The 27,598-nt window shown below is 46.7% G+C and overlaps 1 protein-coding gene across 1 annotated transcript; it reads left to right on the top strand.

Moving 5' to 3' along the window:
- Nucleotides 1-1,457: 1,457 nt before the first annotated feature.
- On the top strand, nucleotides 1,458-26,805 carry LOC307107927 (putative G-protein coupled receptor 141; the record flags this gene model as incomplete). Its single annotated transcript, XM_079785475.1, has 2 exons — nucleotides 1,458-1,530; nucleotides 25,886-26,805. Exon 2 carries the CDS (start codon nucleotides 25,900-25,902, stop codon nucleotides 26,803-26,805), a length of 906 nt encoding a protein of 301 aa, XP_079641601.1. The 5' UTR covers nucleotides 1,458-1,530; nucleotides 25,886-25,899.
- Nucleotides 26,806-27,598: the final 793 nt, after the last annotated feature.

Raw genomic sequence — 27,598 nt, 5'->3', positions numbered from 1 at the left:
GAGAGCCGAGCCGAGCTGAGCATCAGGCTCAGCTTTTGTACCCCCTTCTCCTGGGGACTTTGTCCCTCCAGATTCTCACCTCCGGGCCAGTTTTCTAGAGACTTCACATCAGTAGGTTTTATAGTCTACCCTTTTTTTTCAGTTGTCCTCAGGCGGTGGATTTGTCTGTGACAGTCTTCTCTACCATTGCTAACATTTGAAATTTCTCCGGTCTGAGCTGCTTTGAAGCGTAGAACATCTTTACTCCCTTCACACAGACATGGTGCAGCGGCTGGAACGGAACACTTTGCAGCTGGAGGGCCTTCCCTGGAAGCTAGAACTCTGGGGCCAGGTGCGCAGGCCACGCTGCTTGGGATGAGGAGTGTGAGTGGTAAGAAAGGAGAACGGCAGCCGTTGGCTAGTGAGAGCAGGGTCCCAGCGCTGCAAAGGAGAGCGGAAATCATCAGAACTTACCCAAACTGCCATCCCAGTGAGGCCTCTACGGTGCAGAGAACCCAGGAATGGTCCCAGTTGGATGCGCCCATAACTTGGTTTCAATGAAAAATGTCAAATAAGAGTTTAAGAATTGGAATATATAAAAATGTTGATAGTTAATAAATTAGGATTTTTATACAACATTATTGCATGACTTGCAAGATAACGATATTTAAACTATTAATTTAACGTGTTGCATAAACTGGTAGGCAAATTGCAGCAGTTTGCGGAACTGGGCTCTCTCTGTGCTTGCAACCCAGCTCTGTGACCTCTTTGGGGGTCACGTTAAGGATCTAACATATTAGGTGGCAGATGCGTACCCGCCCTCCTCGGATGCTCTGACTCGGGTTAACCTCGCTCTTAGCTCTATTTAAGTGAGCTGACCCTAGTGTCCTGTTGCCGTTGGTATTACACTTCAACGACAGAGTAGACATTGCAAGTCCCTAACAGAATTCAGAACAACTCGGAACATTTTCTGAAAGGAAATATCACATAGACCGGGCGGGGCGAAAGGAGGTGAGCACACAAAACACGGAGTTTCTTCTTGTGTTGTTACCTATTATTGTAGTATTTCCCACAGGAACAGCTCTAAACCTGCCTCTGCCCCACCCTGTGCTCCCTTACCCCAAACTCAACACACATTGGTCTCCCCCTGTTCTGCTTCGGGTCCGATCCCTGCCTTCTCCTTCCTCACTCTCTACACAGTTCACGTTGAGTTGCGTTTTAAAAGCTGGGCCCTCACAGTAGCCATACCACTTTAACACCTCCCTCTTGACAGTTGGCCTTCCTGTCATTTTGCAACGGGGGCTGTTCATCTGCAGGAGCTTGGTCTTTCACGGCGCCTGTGTTTGAAATGGTTTTGAGGTTTTGTGGTTGCTGTTGACTCGCAGAGGAACTTGGAGCCCCAGCTTCCTTGTGCCTGGTGAAGGGCCAGCCCTCGCGAGTGCACGCGGAGCATGGAGGGGCCCGGGCAGCCCGGCTGCTAGGAGACAATCCCAGCTGGAGGTCAGACAGGCGGCCGTCCCCGCACTGCCCCCAGGAACCTGCCTTTTCCCGGTAAGTGCAGGACACTTGGGTGGGGTTGCGGGAGTGAAAGTTTCGCATAAAGAGAGCCCATGTGGTTCTAAGGCTGACTCTTCAGACGGGCTTGCTAGGAGACAGCCTCATTCACTCTGACCACACTCCTGCAGACAGAGCAGTTTCACCCTTCCTGTGTCAAGCACACGCCGGCGAAGGTTACACCCAATTTTCATGAGCGAGTAAATGTGGGCAAAATGGTTTCAGAATCTGTCAAAAAGAAAGGACTTTGGCTGAAAAGTTTATAGAGGTCTCTAGGGGATCTGGGTTAGGGTTAGGGTAAATGTTTATCTTCATTTAAGTGGTTTATTTCTTCCGTTATAAAGAATCTTCAAACTGTCTGACGGTAATATTGTCCCATACAGTTTGAAACCATCCTGGCAGCCCTAATCAATAGAAGAAAACAACCAATAGCAATCAGGGGCTTTTGAAATTCCTAAGAGAAATATGTTCAAAATAACACCCATAATAATGGCTATTGTAATTCTTTTCATTCCATTTTTTACAGTACTACATGACAGGAGGAATGAAAGAATAACTTTAAAATCGCATAATTAAAAGTTAAGAACAAGCCCTAGCTGGTTTGGCTCAGTGAATAGAGTGTCAGCCTGCAGACCAAAGGGTCCCGGGTTTGATTCCAGTCAAGGGCATGTACTTCAGTTGCAGGCTCCTCCTTGGCCCGGGCACTTGTCGGGGCTCGTGAAGGAAGCATCCAATTATGTGTTTCTCTCATATCAATGTTTCTTTCCATCTTTCCCTCTCTCTTCCACTCTCCCTAAAAATCAATGGAAAATATCCTCGGGTGAGGATTAACAGAACCAAGTTAAGAACAACATCTATTCAAATAATTTTACATTAAGTTCCTTCTCTACCATTATTTCCTTTTTCTAAGAAGTATTGCATTTCAAATAGGTGGAATGGAACATAATGCAAAGTTGAAAAAAAAACAACAAGTCAGGCATGCATAATATGAGAGTTTAATCTTGCTTCTTTGATGAATTTGTAATCTGATTTTGTTCTCTGAATTTTAACTTTCTACAACTCTGCACAGTTCTTTATCCAAGAAGTTGTATATTAAGCACTCCAGATTTACAACTCCGTGATTTCTGTTTTATTGGGTGTAACTCAGTCAATCAGTCAGCATTTAATTGATCAATTAGGAGTAATGAGAAGACCAGTGGATGAGGAATGAGGGTACGAATTCTAGTCCTATTTTCTAGTCATTGAGGGATTTGGACAATATTTTCTAACTATTCTAAGCCAAGGGCTGGAAAATTGTTTCTATAAAATAATAGGTAATAAATAGTTTAGGTTTTGTAGGCCAAGATGCAAAATTGAATATAATATGCAGGTATTCACATAACCATTTTAAATGGAACCATTTAAAAAGGTAATAGCCACTCTTCCTCACAGAATGTATGAAGTCAAGAGATGAGCCAGATTTGGCCTAAGGGCCATGATTTTCCAACCCCTGTTCAAGGCAGTTAATTTTAGCAGTTATAAAGTAGAAGATGTAGACTAAATTACATGACCCCCAAAGGAGTTCATGGATGATATTTAGGGTAATTCACCAATCGCCTAACGCTGTATACAACAATCTGTGTATGTAAATATGTGTTTTTATAATGGGGGAAAAATGTCCACAGATTTTGTCAGACTTTCAAAGTGGTCCAAAACCCAATTAAGCTTAAGGACCATAGGACTAGCTGATTTTAAAGATGCTTCCCAAATCTAAAATTCAGTGAACCTGCACAATGCTTATTGGATGACTGCTCTATATAAGCCACTGTGCTACCCTGTGAGAGATGTTAGCACATTATAACCAAATTAACATGTCAAAATATTTTAAAGAAGATTGGAATAGGTGCAAATCAGTGATATCCTTCAGAGTAATGAACTTGAGAAAAATTCTGTAATTGGTCAGACATTTCTGAAATATTACTTTGCAAAAGGTCTTCAAATCTAGTATGAGTTGTGACAAAATATGTATCAAATATTCTTATTGTTCCATCTTGTTGAGGACAATGGTATTATTCCTGACAATCATAATCAAATTTAATTTAAAAAGAGTATCTTTCCTAAAAATACAATTTTCTTAAGGGCAGAAACTATGGCCTTTTCATTCTTGGATTCTGGAACAGTATTTGTAGCATGCTAAGTATTCAACATCTGAAATAAATAAATGAGTGAATTGACTGAATAAATGAATGGAAAGGTGAAGATGCCATTTTGGAGATTATGTGCATTAGGTACTGAAGGCTTCGAACTCAAAATGGTCTAAAAACAGTAGCTGCTAAGTCCAAAGATTGCTTCTGTTTTTAACATTGGACATAACTGTTATTTCAAAATACTTGGTCAACTAAAGATTGCAGTTCCTGGGCATTAAGTCATATTTTAAAAAGAGTGAAATTTGTCTAATTTAATTCACATGGGAGAGAGAAACACTTCTCACAGGTTGCCCAGTAGCCTGGTCTCTGGGATGGGGTGGCTGGGGAGTGAAGTTCCGCGAAGGAATAGTAGCACTCACATCTCAGCACTTCCCGCCCTGAGCATAAATGGTAGGTTTTCCTGGACAACCCACAAGTCAGATCGTATAGAATTTAGGATACCACACTGCTCCCTGATAAAGAATTTCAGCCTGGCCTCCACTGCCTGGCCCATTGATGATGCCCACATCTGCACTCCATTCCCCGGAGCTGCCTCACAGCTACATGGGTAGGGATTGACGTGTGGCCCAAGAGTGCCTCTCTTCTAGGAGTACTTCATTTTCTGAAAGACAGATTCAGTCTGCATCAGCTGGTTTATGGTTCCTTCACATCTCTAGGGAGATTTAAATCCTAGGATTAAAAATATTTGACAACCAAACTTAGAACAAAGATGCTCCTTGTGATCTTATCGCTTAGGAAGTTGCAAGGATTTTAGGAGCTTTGCGCCGGGGATGAGTCAAAGATTAAATGTGAGAACAAGATGCTCCTAGTGCTCTGGTTACGTAGGAAATTATAAGGATTGCCCGGCCAACGTGGCTCAGTGGTTGAGCGTCGACCTATGAACCAGGAGGTCACAGTTTGATTCCGGTCAGGGCCCATGGCCAGGTTGCAGGCTCGATGCCCAGTTGGGAATGTGCAGGAGGCAGCCAATCAATGATTCTCTCTCATCACTGATGGTTCTGTCTCTCTCCCTCTCCCTTCCTCCCTGAAATCAACGCAAATATATTTTTAAACAAGAAATTTCAAGGATTTTAGGAGGAACTGGAGGCGGAGCACAGTACAAATCACATATATGATCGTACCATTTCACAGCTGGCACAGTGGCGCTCGTGCGCTGCCCACGATCGTCTTAGCGCAGTGTTACCTTTTTCCGAGGCCGTAATCCCTCTGAGGAGCAGTGGCCATGTCTAGCACAGACTTTATTCAGTGCCAGGGCCCAACTTAGAGAAGCTTTAGTTGGGGTTTGGGTATGGTATGCAGAAGTTTAAAAAATTTGTCATATTCATCAATTCATTCTTCTCTCCCTCTCCTTCTCCCACTCCATATACCATTTGCATATAATCTATCCTACAACCATCTCTCCCAAGAGCAAAATTGTTTCCCTGGCTTTGTAAAAGTCTCTTCCTAAGAAGCAAATGTGATATAAAACTTTTTAAGTTTTCTTAATTGTAAATAGTAAAAAAAAATATTATTCCCACTTTTTAATATAAAAGAGAGAGAGAGATTAAAATGTTTATGGCTTATGACCCCTGCTTTCCAGGAGCCAATACTATAGTCGGAAAGGCACAATTCATTCATGTAAAACAAATGCAAAGATTGTAAGTCATTATTTGCTGTTGGCAGAGACATTCACAGGAAATGAGTGGTTAGGTCATCTTTATTAGATTGCATAAAAGGAAAAAAAGGTTGAGTAAAAATCATTAGCCAAGTGATTGGATAGTAGCTTGTTTCTAGAACATTACTACTGAGGGTTATTAGAAAAAAGTCAAAGCGTTTTATCAAGAATGCTGATTGCTGCGCAGAAGAACAGGGTGCATTGGGTTAGGTGTGAGACCATGCTTCCGTATACTGCAAATGAGGACATCGAGGCTGAAGGTCCCCTGGACCTCTTGCAGAGCAGGAGAGGGAAACCTGTCTGAGACCTGCGTCCCCCCGGCCTGGGTAGCGTGTTGTGGACTCTGAGTGCTGCAGGGAGGTCAAAAGGCTGACTCTTAACGAGACCACGTGTGCTGAAATTTGGATGAATGGTGGGTGTCTGACACTCAGTTACGTTAAGACAGTGGTTCTGGGGGGTGTCTGTGTCGGAATCACTGGAACCACTGGTTAAGAGCACCCAGTTCAAGGTCTCCCCGTGGATCCAGTGCTGAGATGGGGCTCTGGCATTAATAGTGGGACCCATCTCCCTGGGTGACGATGAAGGATTGTGGGCATGGGGCCGGGCTTTTCTCACCCTGTACTCTAAGTGCTAATAGCAGAGACACGATTCAGCTGCTCTGAGCTTAAGTCTAAGTGGGGGAAGAGAAAAGTCTTATCAAAGATCTTCAGAGAGACAAAGCCTGCCCCTGTCGCTGGGCCCAGCACTGTGTGACACACAGAAGACAGGCTATTGCCCCACTGCGGAACGCTGACCCGGGAACCAGGGTTGTGGGCTCGATCCCCAGTAGGGGTCCTATAGAAGGCAGTCCATGGATGATGTTTCTCTTTCATCCATGTTTCTAACTGTCCCTCTCCCTTCCTCTCTCTCTAAAAATCAATAAAAACATATTTACAGTTAAAAAAGAAGAAGAAAGAGGCCATCACATGGGAGACATAGGTTTCATTCCTTATCAGCTAGGCTTTCTTTATTTTAAAAAAAAAAAAAAAAAGGTGATTCTCTCAGCTGTTGTGTACTTCTCAGTGGCAAACACATTTGCCAGGCCACAGACCTGTCAGCTCCCACAGCCTCAGCTCCTACTCCCGGTAAAAGGGAGCTCACGTTCTCTGACCCAAATGAGAATGGTGAAGATCCATAGAAATAACGTGAAACATACCCAGGACACAGTGCTATTCAGTTATGTTCACCCCTCTTCCCTCCTCCCACCATTGCACAGCGCTGGGTTTGTATGACACCCAAAAACAAAACAGACCGAACTGTCCCATCTGGCTGCCCATCTGTCAGTGACGTTCCGCCAAAGACCACAGGGACACCTGGAGTGGAACCCTGGGGTTTCCTATCCTTGCAGGGAGGGAGTGCGCAGCAGGGGGGCCACGGGGCACCTCAGTACGACGGTGTCAGAAACAGCCTCCTACAGGGCTGGGCTCTGGTGGGGAGGTGTAGTGGAGGCCTAAGGAGGTGTGTGTGTGTGTGTGGGGGGGGGGCTCTGGTGGGGAGGTGTAGTGGAGGCCTCAGGTGGTGTGTGGGGGGGGGCGGGGGAGGCTGCCAGTCAGAGAGCAGGTAGAGTTTTGTGTTTCAGTGAAGACATAGCAGGCAATTTTAACCAAGAAAAGGGCTGCTTCGGATTTCCCTGGTGGCCCAGTGGCGTGTTTTCATCTGAGCTCAGACGGAAGGACACAAGGGCCCTGTTTTGTTCCACTTTCTCGGAGCGGCCGCACCTGCCCTGCTCCCTTCCTCTTTCTCGCTTCTGAAACGAAACCGTGCAGGCAGGGCTGGCTTTGACTTCAGCATTGATGGGAACGGAGAGATGGGACATGGATTGAGCACTATGATACCCAGCATCATGCTCAGCTTTAAGCCCCCCAGTGACCGCACAAGGACACTGTCCACTGATGACGGGACGAGAAGCCAGGTCTAGCCGACGACGGACGACAGAAGCTCCCCGTCTGTTTCACTGTCGCCTTCCTGGCACCATTGGTCACGGAGAGCGAATCCCTGCCCATGACTCTGACTGGATTGCCTTCAACTTCCCTTCCAATAGAAAAAATAAGAATCCTTTGATCTATAACCAGAGACTGGCAGAATTGGGGAGCAGGGTGTAAAACACAGACGGTACGTGTTTGGGGTTTTGTAGGCCAGGCCGTCGCTAGTATGACCACCAGCTGCCGTGCAGCAGCAGGAGGGCAGGCAGAGGCCCAGTGTGAGCAGCTGCGTGTGGCTGTGTGCTGCTTCACTTGTAAAATCAGCGGGCGGTGGGATTTGGCCCTTGGGTTGTGGTTTGCAAATCCTTGTTCTAGATTAACAGCAGCCAGAAATCCCAAATCAGTGTGGAGTTTTAAAAAGTGTTTTACACTTTAAATAATAACATGTATAAATTGTTGGTTTAAAAAAGTATAGACATGTGTGCTAGTCAAACGTGTGAACGTGGTGTTATATTTTATCGGGGGTTGGTTTTATTTATTTTTAAAATATGTTTTTATTGCTTTTTAGAGAAAGAGGAAGGGAGAGGGAGAGAAAGAAACATTGATGAAAGAGAAACACTGATCGGCTGCCTTCTTCACACCCCCTCTTGGGGATGAGCCTGAAACCTGGGCATGTGCCCTATGGGGATTGAACCAGCGACCTCTGGGGCATGGGCCGATGCTCAACCACTGAGCCACACCAGTCGGGCAGGGGTTATTGACTTTAAACAAACTGCTGATTTCCAAGTGGGACAGAGAATCAGGATGGTGCCCTAGGCCAGTGGTCGGCAAACTCATTAGTCAACAGAGCCAAATAGCAACAGTATAACGGTTGAAATTTCTTTTGAGAGCCAAATTTTTTAAACTTAAACTTCTTCTAACGCCACTTCTTCAAAATAGACTCGCCCAGGCCGTGGTATTTTGTGGAAGAGCCACACTCAAGGGGCCAAAGAGCCGCATGTGGCTTGCGAGCCGCAGTTTGCGGGCCACTGCCCTAGGCCATTTGCTTCTCTGATCCTGAGCAGTGGGCCCTGGAGCTTGAGAGGCCCGGGGCCTGCGTGCCCGCACGCCTGTGCTTCCCTCATTGTTCCTGTGCCCTAAGCTGAGGCTGAGAGAGGCTGGAACTTGCCCTCAGTTAGCCAGATGGGGGAGAGCTGCTGCTAACCCCACACCCTTAGCTCAGTTTTTGTTTTTAAAATATATTTTATTGATTTTTTACAGAGAGGAAGGGAGAGGGATAAAGAGTTAGAAACATCGATGAGAGAGAAACATCGATCAGCTGCCTCCTGCACACCTCCTACTGGGGATGTGCCCTCAACCAAGGTACATGCCCTTGACCGGAATCAAACCTGGGACCCTTCAGTCCGTAGGCCGATGCTCTATCCACTGAGCCAAACCTGTTAGGGTCCCTTTGCTCAGTTTTAATAAGTTTCTGAATTGATGACTTGGGTGTGTAAGAAAATCCTGGGGTTGCCTTCTGAGTCATCAAAGAAAGCGGCTGGTGGTTATTTTATTCACTATTTATAAGATAATATCTGACTGGATTCCGGCCTCCACACTGCTCTGAAGAAGCCGCCTGCCTGTAAAACCTTTCTTTTTAGGGGACGTGTCTTCTCTGATGAGCCGCTCTGTTCAGCACCAGCATCTCCGTTTTCCCTGGCATTCGGCGGCGCCCCGTGCTGTGTGTAGGTATGGATTTATTTTCATTCGTCCTGCTTAAAATTCTTGGGCCTTACCAAGTCTGATGATTGGTATTTTTCATCAGTTCTGGAAAATCCGCAGCCATTCCCTGTCAGAAAATTGCCTTTACTTTGCCCTCTCTGTCGTGTGTTCTGGAACAAATTGAACTCCGTGTCACTTTTCCGATTTCCATTTCCTTGATGGGAGCAGAGCAGAGCTGTTGAGCGGCGGAGCCGGAGCCAGGCTCCTGGGTTGAATGCTGTGCCTCGCACCCTCATGGGTGCATGAATGGGGGTGAGTTACTCTCTCCCTGTGCCCCCGCTTCCTCCTCTCCAAAACGGGAAGCAATGCCTTCTACTTTGTGAGACTGTTGTGCGGACTACAAGGGAAATTGTATGTAAAGTATGGAGAAGGGTGTCCAGTGTGTTAGCTCTTATTATTTTTCTTTCCTTGCTGCAAGCTGAGCAATATTTTTTCTCATATCTATTGTACAGTTCACCAGGTTTTATTTTCTTTCTCTGATATATCCTTTGAGATGCTGGTTCTATTAGTATATTTTTCATTTTCAAAGGTGCAATTCTGTTTGCTCGGTTTTTTAATCACTCTATATCCTTTTATTTCTTTAAATATTTACATACGCATTGGCACTCGCTTCTGCCGGGTCCTCAGGAACCTGGGCCACTTTGAAAATTGCTCGGACCAGCCTCTCCTCGATGTGTTGGGAGAACGTTGAGAGAGGGGACGGAGCGAGGTCTCTGACTTGATAAACCTGGTTGGTAAATGGTGACGGAAGGAGACATGACTTGAGGTGGTGAACACACAATACGATATACAGATGATATATTCTAGAATTGTACACTTTATATAATTTTATTAACCAATGCCACCCCCTATAAATTCAACTAAAAAAAAAACAATCACACAAAAACCCCTGATTTGAAATGACTGTGAGGTGAGGGTCTGACCCCAAAGAAAGCAAAGCCTGAGGCTGGGAATTCAGTTTGAAATTGGAGTGATTTTCCTCCTTCCTTTCCCATGGAACTGTTTGGAGAGCAATAAAATGTATGGGCTCCTAGGCCCCTTCCCGGAAGTGGGAGCCATGCGGTGTTGTTCTCAAAAGCGTCAGGGGATCCCGCTGTGCAGGCAGCACGGATGCATCAGCCGGAGAACTGGAAAACCCTGAAAGCACCCCGGTGCGCCAAACGGGGGTTCATGCAGGAGGCCGGGGCTGCCACACCACTGGGCAGCGGCTGCATTTCCTTTTATCTTTTTTTTGGGTGTGTGTGTGTGTGTGTGTGTGTGTGTGTGTGTGTGTGTGTGTGTTGGGGGGTGGGGGGGGGGGAGTCAGGAAGTACAGGAACCTCAGGAAACCACCACTGAAGACCATAGCCACTTCTGCTCCAAGGAGGGTGATTCCGAGGAACCCGAGAGCCGCCTCCACAGCCGCTGGTCTGCCTGCCGTTGACACAGGCCAAGTGCTGGGCGTGTTCAGCCTCACCTGCACATTCTCACAGGGACACCTCTTATTGGTGGCAGTTACCTCCGGGCTTGGTGTCCAGACTAGCTAGAGCAGTGGTCGGCAAACTCATCAGTCAACAGAGCCAAATATCAACAGCACAACGATTGAAATTTCTTTTGAGAGCCAAATTTTTTAAACTTAAGCTTCTTCTAATGCTACTTCTTCAAAATAGACTCGCCCAGGCCGTGGTATTTTGTGGAAGAGCCACACTCAAGGGGCCAAAGAGCCGCATGTGGCTCGCTTGCCGCAGTTTGCCGGCCACGGGGCTAGAGGATGCAGAGAAGGGGGAAAACGGTCCAAATCTGTCAACAGAATGAGACTCACTGGCTCAGAATCTTCCAAGATTCAGAGCACAGGGCCGCGGGCCTGCTGGCGTCTGAACACCCGGGCGCTGTAGAAACACTTGCCCAGACGCAAGACGAGTGTTGAGGTTAACTCTCCCAGCGGAGAGGACTTCTTTCCACCCCCCCCCCCCCCGATTTCTGTATGTACCAAGAGGAAGTGAGAATGCCCCCCCTGCCAATGGTGCCTTTAATTTTGCTGGCAGTGCTAAGGAACCCCCATGAATGGCAAGAAGAATCTACAAGAAGAATCTTAGTCAAGCAAAGGCTGCGCTCTGCAGAGGCTCCGCTGAGGCTGGGACCCAGCGGTGAGGCGGAATGATGGGTGCCTTGAAAACAACCACAAAAGGAAAACGCGGCTCACGCTGCAGCTCATGGTCTTTGTGCTCCGTGCCATTGCCTCTTTATAAGCAAGGGACAGGGTGCGTTTTGTAGGGTCCCCCACACATATCGGGATTGACCGTCAGACCCTGCAGAGACTAGGCATGGATGAAGGAAAATCAGAGAAGCCCCTTCTCAGGTTGGTGGCTCTCCTCCGGTCCCTCTTTCTGAAAGCGACCACCCACCCCGTGTGTTTCCACTTCTCAGTCACTCCATGGCCTCTCCCTCTTCCCCTTTCTCTCCTGTGCTCCCCCCAGCCTCCTTCTCCTCTTCTTCTTTTCTTTACCTTCTTCCTGTTCGGTGTTTTGGTCGTGGAGCCGGGCTGCGATGTGGTCAGACCTGTGTGGGGCAGCCTCTGTGCCCAGGGGGAAAATATCACCCTCACCCCAGACAGACAGCCACCCCCCAGACCTCCCAGACCTTCTCCTGTCGTCACAATAGTGCATGTTTCCTGGCTGCCAAAAGGGTCCTCAGTGCTCCTAAATGGAGTGTTTAGATCCCATATTGCACAGAGTTAGTGCCTTAGGGTGGTATCAGTGCTAACATGTTTACAGCCTTACAAAGCAGATAATCTTATTATCCCATGTCCTACATGAGAGAACCTTAGGTTTAGAGAGATCAAAGAATTTGCCCAATTGCAAATAGCTAATACCTAGGTCACGTGGCAAGCATCCCTCTGTGTTCTGAGTTTTCCTGATTATAGTATGTTTAGTGCCTTTAGACCTGGCCTTACAGTTTAAGAAGGACATTGGCAAACAAGAGTGTCCAGAGTCCGGTCATATGAGGAAGGTACTGGAAATCATACCATCTTTACCATCCCTACCAATGATGAGCATCTAAGAAGTGAAATCTCTACATCAAGACCCTTGGTGTGTTTTATGTAGATTATCAGCCTGCAAGCAAAACACTTAGTGCAACAACCTTATGAAATAGGTAACATTATAATCATCCAGTCGCAGAGGAGGAAAAGGAAGTAGGGAGATATTAACTAAGCAACTTGCCCAAGATGGCCCAGCCAGTGAATTAATAAAGGCAGGACTCAGCACCAAAGCTCCTACCCTCTGCTGGAAACCCAGTTACAAGAAACGATGGCAGGTAGAGAGAAAAAAAAAGCAGGTAGAAATTTTCAGCGGATGAAGGAATATTACTTAGGAAAAATAACATTTACATTGTTACGCTCCCAAGAACCCCATGGTGGATTGTTATAGGGAGGCAGACTTCTGTACAATATAATAAAGAACTTTTCAGCAATCATTTCTGACTAACAGTACTATAGACTACCTTGCAGAACAAGAGTGAATTCTATGGTGCTAGAAGTCTCTGGATACAAAAGAAATTTCCTAAATTGAGAACATTGGTGTGCATATAACCTCTTAGAAAACATGACCTCTCAGATGCCTTGGATCCAGAAGTTGGCTTATGTCAAGCATCACAGCTGCCCGGCAGATTTAAGGAGATCAGTTTATAAGTGGCCATATGGAAGCATGGTGAGAAAAATGGTGGAACCCTGGTAAAGAACAGATTTAGTAGGGAACTGAGCTCCAAATCTAGTCACCGATTCTTTCCAACGGTCTCTGACAAATGACTTGGCAAAATAGCCGGCTCCAGACACTCTGCGTTCCAATGAAGAAGAGTGTTGTTCTCTTTGACTTCGTTTTAGTCCTAAGCAGACACATTCCTTCCTCCAGGAAGCTGGTGAGGGGAGGCATACCTAGGGTACTGAGCCCACATAGACAGGGTCCGTTCTTTCGTGACCATTGGCTTCATGGTGTAGGAGGGCTAGAGCAGCAACAAGATGTCAGGGCCCAAATGCCTGGCTGCAAGCACCATTGACATAGTAATTATAAATGCTCCCCCTCTCACCACATTTTACATGACAATGCATGCTCAGGTATGGTTCCTCATCCAAGCCTTCTCAACATGTTACATATAAAAGAACCTGTGAACCTAAAGGCTTGGAAAGATTCATTCATATATAATGTCTCATTGATCCTCCAAATGACCTTGAGATGGAGGTCATAAACTTTATTTTTAAGTGAACCAAGGACAACTATACATAGATGCACAAGCCATACCACCTATTCTGAGTGTGTCTTGTTTTGTGACTGTCATTGAAGTCATAGTGATCAGGAAATTAAGAAATATAGGACAACTTTGCATGGTGGAGAAATATTAGAAGAACTAAGAGTTTAAAAATATTTTTATACTATGAAAATAGCATCCTTATTGCAGAAAATTTGGAAAACAGTGAAAAAGTATAAGAAAGAAAGAAAACTCATAATCCAACATATCTATTCTTAGATATTTGATATAGTCACTTACAAGAAACACATATCCATATTATTTGGTAGAAATCATAGTGTATAAATAGTCTTCTTTTTCATAGGAATGTTCTATCTTATGTAACATTTCTTCCTAAGCATCATTTTAGTGGCAGAGTAGGTCCTATGGGTGTAGCGTAATTAATTTATTGTTAGCAAATCTCTGTGTATCTAGTGTGTACATTGTGTATATATTGCTGAGGCTGGGAATTCCTAGAAGAGAATTAACCGCCTCAGAGAGTATGATAACTTTCTGTGAACTGGCCATACGTTGCCCAGTGATATCTAGAAATGTGATCCCAATTTCAGCTCCAGTGAGCAGTCACCTCGTCTTTGCCAGCACCGAAGACTGTCACAGTATTTTGCTTCCCTAATCCTAAAGATGAAGAAGATCTTATTTTAAGTTTCACTGATTTGAAAACCATTGATGTTAAGGTTCCTTTCCAGAAGGTTCTATAAAGGGCTGTCTTGAATTCTATGTTCCCTGCCAAGGGTGAAGGTCAGGCAGCCACAAGCGTGAAGGTCAGGATTCTCAGTGGGCTCGGTCAGTCCTTAGGGGCTGGGGATGCTGGGGTATTGAATGCAGGAGCAGGGGGCACAGTAGCAGGAATCACTGTGTGTCTGTGGGTTGTCAGCTGGCCTCTCTCTCTCCCACTTGGAGGATTTTTTATGGAGTGAACAGTCTTTGAATACCTGTGGTGCGCCCAGCACGCCTGCCCCAGGCATCCTCTCAGCGTGTGTTTCACAGCATGGATTCTCTGTCCACAGTCCTTTCTGCGGAGGGTAGGACTCGGGTGGTTCCAAATAGAGGGAGGAACACACTCGGTGATGTGGAGGGAGCCCGCTGGCAGCAGGGCCTTCGGTGGCACTGAATTTGACCATGTTCGCTCTTTATAACAGGAAATGGAAATATATCTGTCTTCCACCGTGGCTGGTCTTTTTTGAGGAAAATGCATTCTGCCCTTATTCTTTTCATGTTACTGATTAAACGTGCCAGTATGGAAAAATTGAAACACACAGCACAATAGGGAGCAATCCACCCTGCGCCCCCATTACCCAGCTACACCCTCTACAGCAACTCGACTCACAGCTGCCCTGGTTTGATTTATTCCACCTCCCCACACCCCCACAACTGAATCATTTTGAATAAAACCCCAGATGTAATACCATTTTATCCATAAATATTTTGATATGTATCTCTAAAAGATAAGGGGGCTTTTAAAAAACATAACTATTTAATGCTTTTATCTTGATAATCTTTAATATCATCAAATAGCCGCTTACTGCTCAAATTTTCCGATTGTCTCTTTCTTTTTCTTTCTGGTGGCTTTTGATGTTGACGCGGTCAGTGCACTGACTGACCCAGAGTGGCACCGAGCTGGGCATTTCCTGGTAAAAAAGCAGAGTGGGCATCTTCCGGGCCACAGATGAGCTCCCTGAGCTCCCTGGGGACAGATGCTGCAGAGATAAGTCAGTCGCGGAGTCCAGAGAGGTAACTGTGGGCTGGCTGAGTGGTTACCTGCTTAGTGTAATTTGTGCAGGCGATGTGGCCTCCTCCCCGAATCCACGTGACGTCTTCAAAATTTCATAGCAGATTAAGTCCTTTAAGTTAATTGCGCCTGTGAAGAATCAGGTCTAAAAAAGAAAAACAACCTCTAGCCCTGCTGGTACATTTCAGCCTGTTCCAAACCCCACCAGGAAACGTAATGTCCGTCTGGAACTGCAGGTAATGTCTCTGAAATCCCACGGCTTCTCCCTGTGTCCCTCCTGCTCCTGAGTCCTTCCTGCCGGACATGTGTGGCTGTTCTTTAACAGGGAGAGATCGGCCGAAACCGGTTTGGCTCAGTGGATTGAGCGATTGAGCGTCGGTCTGCGGACTGAAAGGTCCCAGGTTCGATTCCGGTCAAGGGCATGTACATTGGTTGCGGGCACATCCCCCGTAGGGGGTGTGCAGGAGGCAGCTGGTTGATGTTTCTCTCTCATCGATGTTTCTAGCTCTCTATCCCTTTCCCTTCCTCTCTGTAAAAAATCAATAAAATATATTTAAAAACAAAAAACAAAACAATAACAGGGAGAGGTCTAGCTTAGGTATGCCAGAGAGGCAAATGTTCAACTGCAGATAAGAGAGCCCGATGTACCTGAACGACGCCTCAAGGTTGATTAAATGCCGCCGGAACGTCGGGGGATTAGAACCCTCAGTCCTCCAGGTGGTAAAGACAGAAGACAGACCCCGGAACGGGCAGGGAGTGCCTTCACTGGGTAACAGCTCAGGAACCCCCAGCCCAGCGCCACCCCTAGGACTTGAGAGCTCCTGGGGGTGCAGTCACTCCCCCTAGAGATCGCTAGTCTTCCTCTTCCTCTTACTTGGTAAGTAGCAACACCTGCAAGTCCAAAGGGCAGGTCTCAGGGAGACCATCTCTCCCAGAGAGGAGTCCCAAGAAAAGGGGGGCATGGGTATTGCTGAGGGCCTGCGACATGGCTGGCCTTTCGGACACGAGGAAGGAGTGATTGAGTTCCTGCTCTGGTCTCCATGAAGCAGTGACTTCGCCTCCTTATCCCCTGAGCTCCCCCTGACGGGCACCCATGCCGCTGAAAGGGAGGACCCCGGCATTGGTGGCCCAGGGGCCCAGGGTGCTTATGTCTGTGCCTGGGGTGGGTGGTGAGATCAGAGCTAGAGTATGAAAGAAACAGAGACAAAAAGGGTAATAGGTGATCCACTTGCCTACTTAATGCTTTGTCTGGACCATAGAAGCTGGATTGTCATCCACTCCTCCCACCACCTTTCTCTGCTTCTGCAGATGGTGTCAGGTCATGAATCAAAAGCCATTTCTTTTCAAAGCAAAGCTGATACCTGAGGAACGGCAAAGAGCGGTTGCCTTTCTGGTGGTGTGGGGGGCGCTATAGGGGCATGAAGAGGAAGCTGTGCTCTCTGTGAAGGGGTTTCATCAGGTGATCTTAACTTCCTCCTGGAATCAGGGCAGCCGGGGTATGGAGCCGAGCCAGTTTGGATTTGAACCTTCCCTGTCCCTTCCACATTCTCCGTGACTCTAGGTATTCCTTGGGGGATGGCTGTGTAACGCCAATCTCTGCCCCAGTCTTCACCTGGCTTTCTCCTCTCCTCTCTGCGTGCCTCTCCCTAATGTGCCTTTTTAAAGGACACTTGTCATTGGATGTAGGGCCCACGTAGAAAACCCAGGATCCCTAAGTTAATTCTATCTACAAAGATTCTTTTTCCAAATAAGGTCACATTCATAGGTATCTGGGATTAAGACTTGGACATATCTCTCTGGGGGCTGGACACCATTGAACCCCACTAAACCATTCTACTCAGAAACTATGGGAAAGGCAAGGGATTGCTACTCTCATTGTATACAGTAGTTGTAGCTGTATGTAACAAATACAGAATATGAACAGCAATACTAGCGTGTCATTTAAGATGCAAAAACATCGTCCAGGAGAAAAATATTTAAGCCAAGTCAATGACCTAGGTTTGAGATCTCTAATAAATATCTTTCCCTCTGCTCCGTCTTGGAACTTCCAAGGTCTGGTTCTTTCTGAGTATTCTACTTTAAGGGCCTTCAGGGCTGAGGTTAATTCTGTGGCCAGAGTCCAGAGGAGCTACTCATGTTAGCATTTGGTAGCTTGAAGAAGCTGAAGGGTCAACCAGAAGACCAGAAAGAAATGCCTTTGCGTGCTTGGTAATCAGGACTATTACAAGGGAGTTGTGCTGTGGAAGCCTGAAGTGATGTCTGGGTGAGCTGAGAGATGGAGTAAGAGATGACTGCCCAAGCCAGGTCTTTGTTAAATTGTAAAGTCTTAGACTTGGTCATCACATTTGACCACAGATCCAGTGGTGAGGTTTCCTGTGCAACATCCTCCCAAGAAGTCTCCTGCGGGGGCCTGATGCGGCGGGGGCCAGACATGGCGGGGATCTCCCTTTTCCACATCCCGCGCGGAAAGAGAGATGAACGAACCAGTTCTAAGGGGAGGCGGCCAGGGATTGAGAAATATTAGAAATAAAGAGAGGAGAGATAGATTTGAAAGCTGGGGCTGGGTGGATCTTTCTGTGCCTGGCTGAGGCCGCAGAACAGATCCAGACTACAAAGCTGGTGCTTTATTTATAATCAGGGACAAACAAGGCAATTGACAATGTTGTTGTAAGTTTCACTTGTTTTGACAGCACTTGCTGCCCCTCCCACAGCCCACTAGCTACCCAGGAAAGATCTAGGGAGCAGTCACAAGATCAAGCTTAATTATGCTTAGAGGACTGTGCCCTCCAAGCTGGGACTTGTTTGCGACTTTGCCAGCAGGTCAGTCCGAGGCTTAACCCTAAAACCGCTTCCTACAGTCTCCGATGCATGATTGGATATCTGGTGCGTCTTCCTACCTCCACCGTTGCTGGTTCCTCTCTCCATTCTCACACGGGTCTCCCCCTGTGCTTAATAACGGCACACTGGTCCTCACCTTCCTCTACAGAGGACCAAATGCCCCTAGCAACTTAGTTCCTCTCTTCGGATACACTGATACGTGCCCTTTGCCACACATATCTGAGAATCATGAGCCACTGTAGAGGGACTAATTTATCTAATCTTGGAGTTCCCCTCCGCATGGGTACAGTGTACTGTTCAGAGGCTGCTGGGTAGCAAACCAAGATAAAAGGAGCTGAGAACTAGATGGGAAACTAAGGAAGTTGGCGGCCCCTCCTACACGGGAGATTTCTACAGGAAATGGCTTCAGCCCCCGTGGGATGGGCAGGGGAACAGGGTGGCAGGAGCAACAGGAGACAGGCCCTAAAGAACGTCAGCCCCAGGCTGGGACCAATAGCGCAGGGCTGGCTGGTCCATGGAGGTCACTGAACAGAGAGCCACACCTAAATGACTGGGAGGGCAGGGAGTGAAGACAGAAGTGCCAGGGGAGATGGATGGGAGTCCAGGAGGCCCCAGAGGGGGCTGGGAAACAGACCATGAACCAGACTAAAAGGCAGGCAGAGGAAAGGCACAGTGTGACGCAAGCCTGGCAATCCTAGGGGAGGACTGTGCCCCAGCTGCTCATCCAGGGATCCCTGGGCACAGAGCCGTGGCACTTCGAGATGCCAGCCCCTCGTACCCACTGTACCCACGGATGGCGAGACTGTCTGTCCCTGGGCCAGATCTCTCTGGGCTGGGCCGCTGGTCAGGAACCATGTAACAATCTCAGGGTGGTTTCCAATCTCTAAAAAGGGGAGTTAAGGTCTTAGAGTTCAAAGAGTGAAAAGGAATTAAGAAAAGGGCTCAGGAATCTATCTTAGGGGCAAATTCAACTTTAGTAGTCAAATTTGAATGCAGTTTTGGTTTTTAATATCTTGCAATCATTGGCTTTGAGAATGCCACGGGGGCCTATTGAGTGACCTCTCCCAGCCCCTGCTAGTGTCCACATCGATTGCCTTTCAGTGCCCTGGGAGTGGCCGTAGTGAGACAGACAAATGCAGCGGAGAACCGAGGGCCAGCTGTTGAGGAGACTCCCCAGCTTGTAGGGGAGAGGCATGCAGCAGGGGTCAGTGGCCCCCTTTTCTTTCACAGGCAGGGACTTCTGCGCCGTGGCCACCTGCCCATAGCACCCAACCTGTGGGTTTCAGTGCTGCCGCTTGGCGGCTGAGCAAACCCGGGAAAGTTGCTTAACTTTCCTGAACCTCAATTTCTTCAACAGATATTTGGGATAAAAAATACCCACATCCTAGACGTGGGAGGAACATCAGTAATGTAAGTGAAAGTTCCAATGGCACCAGGACCCAAGGAAACCCTCGGGACAAGGCAGCTGTTGTTACCCACAAATCAGGACACGGCAGGAACCCGAGGCCCCTGGGACTGTGGACGGCAGGAGGGGAGCCTCGGCCGCTCTCCCGGCTGCCTTCTCAGCAGCTCTGACTTGCGCGAGGGCCCCCTGCTCTGAAGAAGCTTATATTTCTCAGTCACCTTGGAGGCATGGTGCCTTCCCGCCATCGATGGGGCTAGTTCTCAAACGACATGCCATCTTTCCCTTCGGAAAGAGGCTCGGCCTTCTCTGAAGTCCCTGTCCGTTCGTGGTCCTCTCCAGGGGCCAGGTGGCCGCAGCATCCTGACTTGTTGGCAGATGATATTGGGCTCCAAGAAAGAGGCCCGGGACTTGTCCAGAGCGCTACGTAGATGTGGGGGGAAGGCCTGGATGGAGCAGGAGATACATCCTAGAGGACTTCTGGGAGTGTTTTCCCGCTCTTGGCTTAGCTTGCTGAGAGGATGACACAGGCTTCCGGGGAAAAGTTACTGGAGGCCAGTATTTTACCCACAGCCCTGGTTTTCTCATTTCAGAATTCTGCCTGCAAGAACTGTGAGTAAAGTCTGCTGGATGATGGGGGTCATTTGGCTAAAGTATTAGAAACACGCTGCTTGACAGGAATAGCCTCCATTAGAAAGCAGGAATAGCATTTTTACTGGCAATAAATACTTCACATTTACATCTGTCAGTAAAGCAATCTGGCTCTAAAATCTAGATACACAAACATGTCATGTCACGTGAACACTCTTTTCTTGGATGCCACCTTCCGAAAATAATCCAAAATAGGTAAAGTGCATAATTCACAAAAATGTTTATCATAGACTTACTTGTAATTACAGTAAGTTAGAAACAACCCATTGCTGGAAATTTGGTTAAATAACGTTGGAGATGTCCACTGGATGGGATGTTCTGCAGTCATTTAAAAGTAGAGAAGTTTTGCCCGGCCAGTGTTGCTCAGTGGTGAGCATCGACCCAGGAACCAAGAGGTCACCGGCTCAATTCCTGGTCAGGCCACATGGCTGGGTTGCAGGCTCAGCCCCTAGTAGGAGGCACGCAGGAGGCAGTGGATCCCAATCGATGTTTCTATCTCTCTGTCCTTCTCCCTTCATCTCTCTCTAAAACAAAAAATCAATAAAAACATATTTAAAGAAATAAAAGTAGGGAAGCTTTAAGACTAAGTACTTCAATATATTATTAGTGAAAAATACGGGCTGAAAAATGAGCTGCCTTGGGATTGTAACTATATCACTAACGTAGATGCATCGAAAAATACTAGCAGCAAATGTACCAAAATATTTAAAAGAGTGAAAAAAATCCTGTCCATCTAACTATGCTTTAGTTTCTTCAACTTGTTGCCTCTTTCTGTGTGTGATAAAACAAAACAAAACAAAACCACTGAGGAAAGAGAAGGAAACGAGACCCTGGTAGTTATTATGATAAAAAGGAGATAATGAAAAAGCAGATGGACATTTGGATAAACACAGGAGATGGTCACAGTGGTGCGGAAAGGAGGAGCCTGCTGAGGCCCTTGCTGAGCCCCACCGGCTGAGCCAGGAGAGGTGAGGACGTGTGAGCAGCCTTCCTTAGGGATCGCTCTCCCCTCTCACCTTCCAGCTCTTCGCGGGGCTGGAAGGAAGCCGAGAGGGAGAAAGTCACTGCATGGCTGGCGGCCACGCCTTGCCGGCTGAAGCCCTCCTGCCTCCCTGGTCCCCTGGCTCCCTGACGTGTTCTTTTCCGTCCTTGGGCGTTGGGACGACTAAGGAGGCCAGATTGTGAGGGTGGCGAGAAGCCACTGCACCGGGCACCCAGGAACTCCAGGGTCACAAGCCCGCAGACGAGACATTTGCGGAGAACAAAGCACAATCCTTGGGAAACGGGGTGTTTCTTTGAAGCAAGATTTCCAGTAAGGAGATGGTCAGGATGCACAGCACATTTTACATACATTTTTATTGATTTCGGAGAAGAAGGGAGAGGGAAAGAGATAGAAACATCCATGATGAGAGAATCATTGACCCGCTGCCTCCTGAACACCCCACGCTGGGGATCGAGCCTGCAACCCGGGCATGTGCCCTTGACCGGAATCAAACCCGGGACCCTTCAGTCTGCAGGCTGACGCTCTGTCCACTGAGCCACACCAGCTAGGGCCACAGCACATTTTATTACCTATAGACCTATGGATCCGAGCAAAACACCTTGCAGGAATGGGGAGACTCGGCAGCCGGCCCCTCATTTGGCAGAAAGCAGGTGGTAAAGTGTGCGGAGGGGCCTTCTGGGAGGGGGTGGCTCTGCCTCTGAGGGCACCAAGTCTGTGAGTGTCAACCTCCTGCGGCCCCAGCCTCAGCTCTCACTACCCTTGTCGGTAACCAGAAGCCGTAAAGGGGGAGCCATGCCCACCTCCCCGACGACGGCAGGAATGGCAGCTCAGCCCAGCGAGCTCTTGCTGCTTCCAGCCGCTCGTTTTGGTGAGTGATTCCTTGGAACAGTCTCAGCGGAGCAGGGTTTGCCGTTTCAGCTGAAGAGCGGGGGCCTCCTTTCCAGCGTCGGGAGGAGGGCTGTGAGAGCGTGGACGTGGGGAGGAGGGCGGGGGGCCTTTGATATGTTACTCGGGCGTACAACTCCCTCTAATGACTTCTTTAGAGCTCACATCTGTTTGATTGTTTCCCACGCTGCTTCCCGTATTCTCGGCTTTTCTTGGCTACCTCGAGGCAGTCCTTCAGGGGAGTAGTCATTCTGGAAAATATTTAGAGTAGAATGCTGCTCGGTTTTCCCGGAGAGATGAAAGAGAATGATCCTGCTTGTTCTCAGCGAACGTACCAGACTAGCATGTGCTCTAAGGGCATCTCAAAGGCAGGGAAGCCGTTGGCCCGACAACAGCCTCTGCTCAGTGTTCTGCCTCTTCTAGCCCAGGCAGGCTCTTCGCCCTGGCTCCTAACATTGACCTTGAAGAAGGGCACATGGCTCTGCCTTTGAGGAGCCGGCACCCACCTCTGTGGGCCTCTGGAGCTCCCCTGTGGCAGCAGGGACAGCAGCGGGCAGGAACGGGCACTGAGACTCAGCTGCCCACCGCTGTGCGTTAGTTAACGAAGGTGCCCCTGTGGCTTTTCTCTGGAGTCTTCCTCAGTCTAAAGGGTGTGTTGGGCCAACCATCTCGAGGTTTCCCTCTGGCGGTAAGATTGAGCGATTTTGTCTTCTGATCCCAGGACAGATATAGGTGTTCCTCTGGCCCTGGAGACACAGTGGGGACTCACACAGCTTCCATGGACCCTTCGTTTCTGGGGTGGGCATGGGGGATGTCGGGGAAAAGCGAGATGCTGCTGGTAAGTTCTATGAAGAAATGATGGGCAGGGCGTGTTCTCTCCTGTTGGGTGGTCAGGGGGTGGGGCCCATCTCTTCTGTGCAAATAGGAGGAAGTGAATCCAGGGATGGAGTGGGAAGCAAAGAGGATTGTAGAATAAGGTCAGCAGGACCAGGACATTTAGCCTGAGTCTGGCCAGGTCACCCAAAGCTCCCCAATCCTGGCACCCTGGCACCAAGCTGGCTGACCAGGGCCACCCAGCAAGAACGCAGCACTTGGCACCACGGATTCTGTCTTCATTCTTCACCTAATCGGGGATGGTTCTCCCTCTTTTTCCTCATCACCAGAGGCTCAGTTCAGACAGCTTTTTTCTTTCCCTCTCTAAACAATGGCCTTATGGGGATGGGATCCACATACCATAAAATTCACTGTTCCACAGCACGTAATCCAGTGGTTTTTGGTATATTCACAGGGTTGTATACAATTTTTCTTTTCTGTACCTGGATGAACAAAATATAAATAGTTTATATTGATTATGATTTCAGATATGTCTGGACTTACTGTTTTCTTTTCAAATTGGTCTATTTCAAATTTGTTTTCTTCTTTGTTTTCTGTTTATTTTTTTCCTTCCTGCCTTTGCTTGGATTTATGGAGTTCACTGTATTCCCTTTTGCCATCCTATAATTTGTAAGCAACACCAACTGATGGTGGGACATTCATCCTTGATTCAGATATGAACACAATATAATTTCATGTCTACTTGATAGAGCAACTTCTCTTCAGTATATAACAGTAGGCAACCTTTTAAGTGGGCCACTTAGGAACTCCTCCATGCTCACAAAAGCAGAGGCTGTCTGAGGTCAGGTCATCAGCATCATTATCATCATCATTTTAAATTAGTTTTATCGAGGTATAAGCTATATGCAAGGAAATTGACCAGTTTTAAGAGTAAGTTTGATGAGCTTTGACCAATAACTACAATTGTAACCAACATATAAAACATCCCCTCACCCCATAAGTTCCCCCGTGGCCCTTGGAAGTCTGTTATCTTCCCCTGCTACCTGGGCCCTGGACTAAATTGATTTTTCTTTTAATCACATTTGTTTTGATTTTCTAGAAAAGAGATCATACACTATGTAGTCTTTTGTGGCTGGCATCTTCTATTTAGTAAAGCGTTTCTCAACTTTTTTTTTGCCCCACCCTAAATAGTCTTTTTTAGACATTTTTCTGTAATTGTCCCTCCCCTTCTTATGAAATTTTAATACCATAGATAGGCTGTTTGTGTGTTTATGTAGTATATGTATATGTGTGTTTTACACATAAGTAGTAGTTTTTCACACCTCAAGAACAAACTTTTGCCCCCTTGGGGGCGATATTGAGAATACAGGATTTAGTAAGATGTTTTTTGTCATTCATTGGTATTCTGTATATCAGTAGTTGCTTCATTTAAAAAAAAAATATATATATATATGTTTTTTATTGACTTCAAAGAGAGGAAGGGAATGGGAGAAAGATAGAAACATCAGTGATGAGAGAGAACCATTGATCAGCTGTCTCCCACACGCCCCTATCAGGGACCAAACCTGAAACCCAGGCATGTGCCCTGACTGGGAATTGAATGTGACCTCCTGGTTCATAGGTCAACGCTCAACCACTGAGCCACACTAGCCGGGCATTGGTTCATTTTTATTGCTGGGTAATTTTGGTTGTATAAAGAGACATTCAAGAGATGAATAAGAATAATTGCAAATGTGGTACGATGGTCAGGTACTAAGAGCATAATGTAATATCCTTCCTCATATTTGTTCCTGGTGCCAATACAGAGATCTCTAATCACACATACACTCAAGTCAGAAATCTGAGAGTAATTGAGACACTTCTTTTCTGTCATTTCTCCATATACATCCTTCAAATCCTATCAGTTTCATCTCTACATTATTTCTTGAATCTGGTCTCAAGGGATCAGATTTTGCCATAACCCAGAACATTTTAAACATGTAAGGATTATGATTCTTATCTTTAAAAAAATAGGAAACCATTGAAGGAATTTAAATAATTTGACTATTGTAATGAATAGATCACTAAATCTTCCATGTAGTAATAATGAGTTAGAATGTAGAAAAGGAATTAGAAAGGATCAGGACTGTTTAGGGGAAGGATCTTTCAGGAGTCCTGAGGAAAAGTAATAGTGGTTCTTTCATGAATGTGAGGTTGGGCGATGGGAGCCTTAGGAGACATGTTGTGTTTTTGTGGGGCCCATGGACAGAACTTGGCACGGCCTTAATGCTGGGTGACATCATAACTGTGATTAGAAATTCAGATATACCCTCCTCTTGCTTTCTGCTGCCTTGACTTAGACAATTTTTTTTTGCCAAAGTAATCAGTATTTTAAATGAATTGAATGTAAATATTCTTGAATAACTTGCTGATGATTTGGAAGGAATTAGAGAACTAGGATCATTAAAAAATATACAGGTTGTCCCCAAAAAATATATACACACTTTGAATAATTATTAATTCCAATGGGTTAAATCTGAAAAAAAAAGAAACATCAGTTGAACTGTCAGCTCTTAAAGTATGTATACATTTTGTGTACTTAAAGGGTTCCCCTCAACTTTCCATCATCTTATGATTTTTTCCAGTGGGGCCAGTACCCATGTTTCAGCATCAGACGGTCTGCAATCCAGCTTTATGCAAACTGTCTTGACTGTGTACATATATACATGTCTCTGGGGGTCTCTGCATGAGGTCTTCCACCTACGAGAGATTTAGGATCAACGTATTTTCAGTCTAGAGTACACAGACACGCATATGACATAGTCCTCTTTTTTAAAACTTATTTTTATTGATTTAATGATGGAAGGAAAAGAGATAGAAATATCAATAATGAGAGAGAATCATCAATCAGCTGCCTCCTGCACACCCCACATGGGGGATCGAGCCCACAACCTGGGCATGTGCCCTGACCAGGAATCGAACTGTGACCTCCTGGTTCATAGATGACGCTCAACCACAGAGCCACACGGGCTGGGCTCATCTTCATTCTTAAGGCATATAAAGTTGACGTCATGTAAACAGGTAAATGACACAGCCACGATGCCAGTGCTGGCGGGGGGGCGGGAGAGGGCGGGAATGTACTAAGTTCTGGAAGTTTGTCAGTTATGTGGGCACTTTGTCTCTTCCAGGTGGCTTCTGAAGTATGTCTGCCAACAATAGTTCCTGCAAACCTATAGTGACACCCCACTTAACCTGGCTCTACGGCGCAGTGCTCATCGGCGGGCTGGTGGGCGTCATCTCCATTTTGTTCCTTCTCGTGAAGATGAACACCCGGTCAGTGACCACCACAGCGGTCGTGAACCTGGTGGTGGTCCACAGCGTCTTCCTGCTGACCGTGCCTTTCCGCCTGACCTACCTCATCAAGCACAGGTGGATATTTGGGCTGTCCTTCTGTAAATTCGTGAGCGCCATGCTGCACATCCACATGTACCTCACGTTCCTGTTCTACCTGGTGATCCTGGTCATCAGGTACCTCATCTTCTTCAAGCGCAAGGACAAGGTGGAATTCTACAGAAAACTGCACGCGGTGGCTGCCAGCGCGGGCCTGTGGCTGCTGGTGATTGTCATTATGGTGCCCCTGATTGCTTCTCAGTACGGAAGTTTTGAAGTGTACGATATGTACAACTGTTTTAACTTCCACAAAGAGCTTACTCGTACGTATGTGCGAGTCATCAACTATTTGATAGTCACCGTTGTCATAGCCATTGCGCTGATTCTCTTGGTCTTCCAGGTCTTCATCATTATGTCCATGGTGCGGAAGCTGCGCCCCTCCTTACTGTCCCACCAGGAGTTCTGGGCCCAGTTGAAAAACCTGTTCTTTATAGGGGTCATCATGATCTGCTTCCTTCCCTACCAGTTATTTAGGATCTATTACTTGTACACGGTGGCACTCTCAAATGACTGTAACGACAATATTGCATATTATAATGAAATCTTCTTGAGTGTAACAGCGATTAGCTGCTTTGATTTGCTGCTCTTTGTTCTTGGGGGAAGCCATTGGCTTAAGCAAAAGATAATTGACCTATGGGATTACCTCTTGTGCCATTAACCCCACAATGCAGTGTTCTGGTTTCCTTCCTTTACATCAGGAGTGAAAAAGAGGGGAGGGAGGGAGGGAGGAGATTTTATTACTTACTTGATTAAAACCATGCCTTGTGGCAGCCAAAGGAAAGGACTTATTCATCCCAGTCCTTATTTAGTCCCTGCCATCCCTAAAGGACGCCCATGCTGAGACTCCTGATGGTCAGTCCGCCTGCAGTCGCAACACTGCATTGTTTTTCAATGCACAGGGTCTCCTTGGCCCGTCCAAGCATCCTGGGTCTAATGGTTTCTGAGTTTTTTGAGTTTATTTTAGTTTCCTCCGTCTGAAACATGGCCTTTCCTTAAGCTTTGAACTCAGCCCTGTAGTTGGTTCTTTTCATTCCACGGAAAGCCTTAGGTAAATGAATTCAGCTCCAAAGCCCAAGCTCTGCTTTGTTAATAAGATAAGATACCCCTTCAGCTCACACCCTGACAAAAACAGATAAGGGGGAGAGGCCAGTAAGAAACTTTTCTAGATTATCATCACTTTGGTAGGAAGTCACTCATCTGGAAATCAAGAGAAACAGAACTCTTGGCCTTCCACTCTAATAAGGTTATCTAGACTTTTCCTTTGAAAGGTCAAGTTTAAGGACTTGGGTCAACTCCCTCAATACCTCCAAAAATGATTTTAAGAACTTTCTAAATATATTTAAATGATGGTAAGAGTGTAACTTAGACCAATATGCTGCTATGCATTAAAATGAGTTCCCAAGGAAAGTAATTTTTCCCCCTTTTCTGTTTTTGAATAATTTATAGAGGTC

This window comes from Cnephaeus nilssonii (genome assembly GCF_951640355.1).
Source record: "Cnephaeus nilssonii genome assembly, chromosome: 12".
NCBI classification, from domain to species: Eukaryota; Metazoa; Chordata; class Mammalia; order Chiroptera; family Vespertilionidae; genus Cnephaeus; species Cnephaeus nilssonii.
Note: the sequence above shows the minus strand (reverse complement) of the source record. Positions and strands in the feature narration are given on the sequence as shown.